The sequence below is a fragment of the Scyliorhinus canicula genome, chromosome 14 (assembly GCF_902713615.1).
Source record: "Scyliorhinus canicula chromosome 14, sScyCan1.1, whole genome shotgun sequence".
In the NCBI taxonomy this organism is placed as follows: domain Eukaryota; kingdom Metazoa; phylum Chordata; class Chondrichthyes; order Carcharhiniformes; family Scyliorhinidae; genus Scyliorhinus; species Scyliorhinus canicula.
Window position 1 is genome coordinate 6,641,588 of NC_052159.1, and position 7,546 is coordinate 6,649,133.

The window sequence follows — 7,546 nt, forward strand, 5'->3', positions numbered from 1 at the left end:
ATTTAGGTAGGTTTTACAAAAGGTCTTAAAGGAGAGAGAGAGAGAAGTTGAGGTGGAGAGACTTACAGACGGAATCCAACACAACTGGAGACACGGTCAGCCCGGGTTAGAATTGGGAATGTTAAAGGAACCAGGATTGGAAGAATGCAGAGATCTTGGAGGGCTGCGGGGCCGGGGGAGGGTACAGAGATAGGGAGGGCTGCGGGGCCGGAGAGGGTACAGAGATAAGGAGGGTTATGGGGCCGGAGAGGGTACAGAGATAGGGAGGGTTATGGGGCCAGAGGAGGTTAGAGAGATAGGGAGGGTTATGGGGCCAAAGGAGGTTACAGAGATAGGGAGGGCTGCAGGGCCGGGGGAGGGTACAGAGCTAGGGAGGGTTACGGGGCCAGAGGAGGGTACAGAGATAGGGAGGGTTATGGGGCCAGAGGAGGGTACAGAGATAGGGAGGATTATGGGGCCAGGGGAGGTTCCAGAGGAGGTTAGAGAGATAGGGAGGGTTATGGGGCCAGGGGAGGTTCCAGAGGAGGTTACAGAGGAGGTTAGAGAGATAGAGTGGGTTATGGGGCCAGGGGAGGTTCCAGAGGAGGTTACAGAGGAGGTTAGAGAGATAGGGAGGGTTATGGGGCCAGAGGAGATTACAGAGATAGGGAGGGTTATGGGGCCAGAGGAGGTTACAGAGGAGGATAGAGAGGAGGTTAGAGAGGAGGTTACAGAAGAGGTTAGATAGATAGGGAGGGGTTATGGGGACAGAGGAGGTTACAGAGGAGGTTACAGAGGAGGTTAGAGAGATAGGGAGGGTTATGGGGCCAGAGGAGATTACAGAGATAGGGAGGGTTATGGGGCCAGAGGAGGTTACAGAGGAGGATAGAGAGGGGGTTACAGAAGAGGTTAGATAGATAGGGAGGGGTTATGGGGACAGAGGAGGTTACAGAGGAGGTTACAGAGGAGGTTAGAGAGATAGGGAGGGGTTATGGGGACAGAGGTGGTTACAGAGGAGGGTACAGAGATAGGGAGGGGTTATGAGGCCATTTGAGAACAAGAATGCTGGAAATCCAAAATGAGAACAAAAGTACTGGAAAAACCCAACACGTCCCGAAGACCAGAAAACATGGGAGCAAGAATAGGCCACACGGCCCAGCGAGTGAGTCCCACCATTAATGAGATCACAACTGATCCGATAATCCTCAACTTCATTTTCCCACCTTACCCCATAACCCTGGATTCCCTCACCGATTTAAAAATCTGTCTCTCTCGGCCTTGAACATACTTAAAGCCCCGGCCTCTCCAGCTCTCTGCGGTGAAGCCCCAGCCTCTACAGCTCTCTGCGGTAAAGCCCCAGCCTCTACAGCTCTCTGCGGTGAAGCCCCGGCCTCTCCAGCTCTCTGCGGGGAAGCCCCGGCCTCTCCAGCTCTCTGCGGTGAAGCCCCGGCCTCTCCAGCTCTCTGCGGTGAAGCCCCAGCCTCTCCAGCTCTCTGTGGTGAAGCCCCAGCCTCTCCAGCTCTCTGCGGTGAAGCCCCAGCCTCTCCAGCTCTCTGCGGTGAAGCCCCAGCCTCTCCAGCTCTCTGCGGTGAAGCCCCGGCCTCTCCAGCTCTCTGCGGTGAAGCCCCAGCCTCTACAGCTCTCTGCGGTGAAGCCCCGGCCTCTACAGCTCTCTGCGGTAAAGCCCCAGCCTCTCCAGCTCTCTGCGGTGAAGCCCCAGCCTCTACAGCCCTCTGCGGTGAAGCCTCGGCCTCTCCAGCTCTCTGCGGTGAAGCCCCAGCCTCTCCAGCTCTCTGTGGTGAAGCCCCGGCCTCTCCAGCTCTCTGCGGTGAAGCCCCGGCCTCTCCAGCTCTCTGCGGTGAAGCCCCAGCCTCTCCAGCTCTCTGCGGTGAAGAATTCCACAGATTCACTCCCCTCTGAGAGAAGAAATTCCTCTCAGTCACCCCCCTTTAATCAGAGATTCGAAGGCCACAACATCGGCCTTCCTCCTCTCCATGAGCTCCGGCTTCTCTGAAACCCCAAATATCGCCACCAAAGGGTCCGGGTCCACCTCCTCCTCCACTATCCTGGCTAACACTCCCGCCCAGAATCTTCCCAATTTTTTACAATCCCAAAACATGTGCACGAGATTCGCTGCCCCCACCCGCCCACACCTCTCACACTCATCTGCTACCCCCTGCAAGAACCCACTCATTCTCGCCCGAGTCATATGCACCCTGTGCACCACCTTAAACTGTATCCGGCTCATCCTTGCCCAAGAGGAGGTCCCGTTTACCCTTCGCAGTGCCTCACTCCATACTCCCTAAAATTAATCTCCCCTCCCAACTCCGCTTCCCATTTCTCCTTGATCTTCACCACCCACCCGCCCCAGTCTCTGGTATATATCCCCAGTTTTTCCCTCCCCTTCCACATCCAGAAGAAGCAGTCACTCCAGCAGGGTGTATCCCGGCAACATGGGGAACCCCCTCCAGACCTTTCGCACAAAGTCCCTAACCTGCAGGTACCTGAACTCACCCCCCTCGGCAGCACTACCCTTTCCCTTAGCTCCTCCAGGCTGGTGAACCTTTCCTCCAAATACAGATCCCTCACCTTGACCAGCCCCATTTCCCTCCACCTCCTGTATACACTATCTATTCCACCCCGGCACAAACCCATGATTCTCGCACTGCGCCATTAACACGGACATCTCTTCCACCCTAAAATACCTCCTCAACTGATTCCATATCTTCACCGTGGACTGCACCACCCTGAATATCTACTCGGAGCCATTGGCAGCGCTGCCATCACCATAGCCCTCAAACCCGACCCAGTACAAGATTCCTCCTCCACCCTAATCCACTCTATCCCTTCTCCTTTCTTCAATCGTCACACCTTATCTACATTTGTTGCCAGACCTCTGTGAATCCATGTGTCTCAATAAGGTCACCTCTCAACTCCACTGAGTCCACTACTCAAACCTCTCCTCATAAGAAAATCCCTCCATACCCTGGATCGGCCTAATGAACCTTCTCTGGACTGCCTCCAATGCTCGTATGTCTTTCATTTGATAAGGGGACCAAAACTGTTCACAGCGTCTATGGAGAGAGAAACAGAGTTAACATTTTGAGTTGGATATGATCCTTCCACACAGGACGATGTGAATTTGAAATTAAGGCCTTGACAGACTGGGAGCCATTGTGGATTAGCCATCATGAAGTTTGATGAACAAATGTGACTTTATCTTTAATCGTTCATGGGATGTGGGCTTCGCTGGCTGGGCCATTATCCTTAATTCCCCTTGAACCCAGGGGTTTGCAAGACCATTTCAGAGTCAACCACATTACTGTGGGTCTGGAGTCACATGTAGGCCAGACCGGGTAAGGACGGCAGATTTCCTTCCCTGAAGGACATTAGTGACCCAGCTGGGCTTTTACAACAATCGATGGTAGTTCCAGGCGCACCATTACCGAGGCAAATTTTCGATTCCTGATTTATTAACTGCTGCTGTGGTGGGATTTGAACTCATATCCCCAGAGCATCAGCCTCTGGATTACTATTTCAATCACATTGCCACTGCGCCACCATCTTCCTTTTGGGACGTGGTGCAAGTTAAGGTGAGGGCGTGAAGAGTTTTGGATAAGCTCAGGTTTTTTGGAGAGTGCAAGGTGGGAGGGAGGCCAGGAGGCCATTAGAATAGTCAAACCTGACGGAAGCAAGGCAGCTGAAGGATTCAGCAAGAGCAGAGAGGGAGGATATTACAAGTCAAGTCATGACAGAAGGGTCATGGCAGAATTGATGAAGAGCCAGAAGTGCATCTTAGGGTCCCAATAGGTTGGCCAAGTTGCAAAATGTCTGGCTCGGCCACAGGTAGTGTCCAACGTCCTAGAGTGGCTGCCTCCCTGGGGGACCTTTGACCTTTTCTGTTTTCCGACTCATTCACAGGAGAAAGCGATGGGTAACAATCCGCTTGAGATGATGGATCGAGAAAAGGCCTTCGTCCCAGAACTCCAAATCAGCTTCATGGAGCACATCGCCATGCCAACCTACGAGTAAGTCCGAAAGACAAGGGATATCCTGGCAAATCATTGGGAGAGCGGACAAGTGGATCCAAGGGTTAAGCGACAGGAGTAGAGTTGGAATTTACCAGGCAGATTTCAAAAGGGAGTTGGATAAATATCGGGAGAAACAGGGAAAAGGGAAAAGAGCGGGAAGCTGAGTCACTCTTGTAGTGAGTCAGCACGGACATATTAGCCAAATGGCTTCCTTAGACCCTAACACCATAAGACGTAGGAGCAAAAGTAAGCCATTCGGCCCATCGAGACTGCTCTATCATTCAATGAGATTTGCTTTGATGATCCTCGACTCCAATTTCCCACCTTATTGCCATAACCCTGGATTCCCCATCACTGATTAAAAACCTGTCTGTCTCAGCCTTGAATAGCGGAGGGTGAGACAGTGGAAGGGAGGAGAAAGAGACAGGGAATGGAACAAAGAGTGGGTGGACCTGGGAGAAGATTAGAAAGAGGAGGAGAGGGGTTCAGGCAATGGGGGTGGGGATGTGGGAGGGAAGGGAAGAGCAGGGAGAGGGATGGGGGAAGCCAATGGGAAGGGGCTGGGATAACTGGGCACGCGAGGTAGAGGGAATTAAGGTTGGTAAACGCGAGAGAGAGTGGGGTAGAAACACTCCTCCACACGAGGAAGCAGAAACAAATCTCGAGGGGTGAGATGGGCAGACCATGGGGCAAATTATCTATTGAATCAGCGAGTCCTGGGACATTTGTACAACAGTGGCTAAGCCACAACACAAGCTAGCTCGAGGGTTTGGCAATAGAAAGGGGTTAGGTGGGGTTACAGGGTTACGGGGATAGGGTGGAGGTGTGGGCTTAAGTGGGGTGCTCTTTCCAAGGGTCAGTGCAGACTCGATGGGCCGAATGGCTTCCTTCTGCACTGTACATTCTATGATTCTATGAATCAGGAGGACATTTTCTTTCTTATTCTATCTTTGCCTGGGGGTTGTTGGTGGGGGGATGGTAATATAAGTATCACTTCCAAGATGAGCATTTAATGCCCGTCCCCAGTCACCCTGATTTGATCTGTGTAACTTGTTCAGCCATTATAGTGGGTGGATCAGGGTCAACCACATTGCTGTGGGTCTGGAGTCACGTCCAAGCCAGACCGGGTAAGGTCGGCAGATTTCCTTCCCTCAAGGACATTCGCGATGGGGTTTTTACGGCAATCCAGGATCATCATGGTCACTTTAACTGTGTGGAGTAGGTTTGGTGAATGGGGGTGTGTGAACTGTGGGCTGTCAGACATTGTCTTGCTCCATTAGGCGGATGGCGGTGTGGAGTGGGTGTGGGTGTGGGGGGGGGGGGGGGGGGTACTGACCCTCTGACAGTGCAGCACTCCCTCAGTACTGACCCTCTGACAGTGCAGCACTCCCTCAGTACTGACCCTCTGACAGTGCAGCACTCCCTCAGTACTGACCCTCTGACAGTGCAGCGCTCCCTCAGTACTGACCCTCTGACAGTGCAGCACTCCCTCAGTACTGACCCTCTGACAGTGCGGCACTCCCTCAGTACTGACCCTCTGACAGTGCAGCACTCCCTCAGTACTGACCCTCTGACAGTGCGGCACTCCCTCACTACTGACCCTCTGACAGTGCGGCACTCCCTCAGTACTGAGCCTCTGACAGTGCAGCACTCCCTCAGTACTGACCCTCTGACAGTGCAGCACTCCCTCAGTACTGACCTTCTGACAGTGCAGCACTCCCTCAGTACTGACCCTCTGACAGTGCAGCACTCCCTCAGTACTGACCTTCTGACAGTGCGGCACTCCCTCAGTACTGACCCTCTGACAGTGCGGCACTCCCTCAGTACTGACCCTCTGACAGTGCAGCACTCCTTCAGTACTGACTCTCAGTCAGCCTGGTATTTTGAGGCTTGGGCCTGGCGACAGAAGCTGTTGTCTCCACGGTGGGGTTGCTGTCCTCTGAGCCTCAATTAACTCTGTGATTTGTTTTGGGCAGGCTCCTGAAGAAACTCATGCCTGAGGCAGATCCTGTGTACCAACAGGTCAAGGCAAACCGGGACCACTGGGCTAAGGTGGCCCCAAAGTTCACCACAACGGGGCTTCCCAGTGACAACTCCCTGGACTTTCTCGATGACGAGGTTCCAGATACACTAACCCAAGCAGGCACTCGCTAGAGACTCCGAAAATCCTACCACAGGACCCAGAAGCCACTTCTACTCATTGATTATTTTTATTCCGGTTTTAAAGAACAGAAAACAATACAAAAAAAAAATTCAAGGAAGCGACAGACAACTGCAGACATTGGCATTGTTTAAATTTATTTATTTTTTATAAGCCTGAACATTAATTGAGTGGTTGTTCCATTGTCTCTTTCTCAATCTTATCTTTTCTTGAGGTTTGCACTCAACAAAGTTGCGTTTATATAGAATGCTCAAGGTAGTAATAGTCACATCCCTGTCTGCAGCACGCCAGTTTTATACCCATCTGCCGATTGAACAAGTGACTGACAGCTTTCTCAACGAGCGATCTTGCTTTTGGGACCTTGTCCTGAAGGAGCATCTGAAAGGAGAGAGAGAGAGAGAGAGATGGACAGCCAATTGGAAAGCCGATTGGAGACAATCTCGGAGCTTGGAGCCTCCTATAAAACCGAGGACGCTCAATGGGCCCTAATTAGAGGAACGCAGAGATCTCGGAGGGTTGTGAGGCTGGAGGACATTCGAGAGTGAGGGAGTGGGGTGCGTTTGGGAGGGAGTGGAGGGGGGGGGGTGACGTTTGAGGCACTGAAGGGTAGCCACCAAGGGAATAACCATTTCAGATTCAGATCGAGGCATTGCTTGAACAGGAGCCAGCGTGCCTCAGCAAACACAGGGAGTGATGGGTGAACCGGACTTGGCACCAGTCAGGGGAAAGACAGCAGAGTCTTTGGATGATCTTCAGTTTCCGGCGGTGCTGAATATGGGAGGCCGAGTGGGAATGCTTGGGAATAGCCGCCACCTCCACCTCCCCCACCCCCATCCCAACACCGTCACACCCATGTCTAAGTTAGCATTCCACACGTTCAGTGTGTGGCTGGAGTCCCAGTTCGTCAGGCTGGGCTACGGACATCAGCTTCCCTCATGTTTGTGGTCGCTTCCTAATCAGGAGACATTCTCCAAATGGGGACCTTGTTTCATTTGTTAACGGAGTTTGACTTCTCTTCGGTTACTTGTCCAGTAACTCCCAAACCTCCAAAGTCACGTGGTCTAACCTTGCTGTCCCATTTCACCCCGGGTTCGACTGATCTGTCCACAATTGCTCGGTGCTGGGATTTTGGTTATGGTAATGGATAAACTTTTTAATCAATAGAACCCCCGCAGTGCAGAGGAGGCCATTCGGCCCATCGGGCCCGCACTGACCCTCTGAAAGAGCACCCTCTCTTGACCCACTCCCCAACCTATCCCTGTAGTCCACCTAACCTGCACATCTTTGGACTGTGGGAGGAAACCGGAGCACCCGGAGGAAACCCACGCAGACACTGGGAGAACATGCAGACTCCACACAGTCACCCAAGGCTGGA

General features: G+C 52.7%; 1 protein-coding gene across 5 annotated transcripts in view; it reads left to right on the top strand.

Moving 5' to 3' along the window:
- LOC119977213 (cGMP-dependent 3',5'-cyclic phosphodiesterase) overlaps positions 1-6,176 on the top strand; it is a 440,646-nt gene extending 434,470 nt beyond the window's left edge. For all 5 annotated transcript variants that reach the window (XM_038817928.1, XM_038817926.1, XM_038817924.1 and 2 more), the window contains 2 exons: positions 3,901-4,007; positions 5,987-6,176. In XM_038817928.1, the coding sequence (XP_038673856.1) occupies positions 3,901-4,007; positions 5,987-6,164 (285 nt within the window). In that variant the 3' untranslated portion in view covers positions 6,165-6,176. The remainder of the gene's footprint in view (positions 1-3,900; positions 4,008-5,986) is intronic.
- Positions 6,177-7,546: the final 1,370 nt, after the last annotated feature.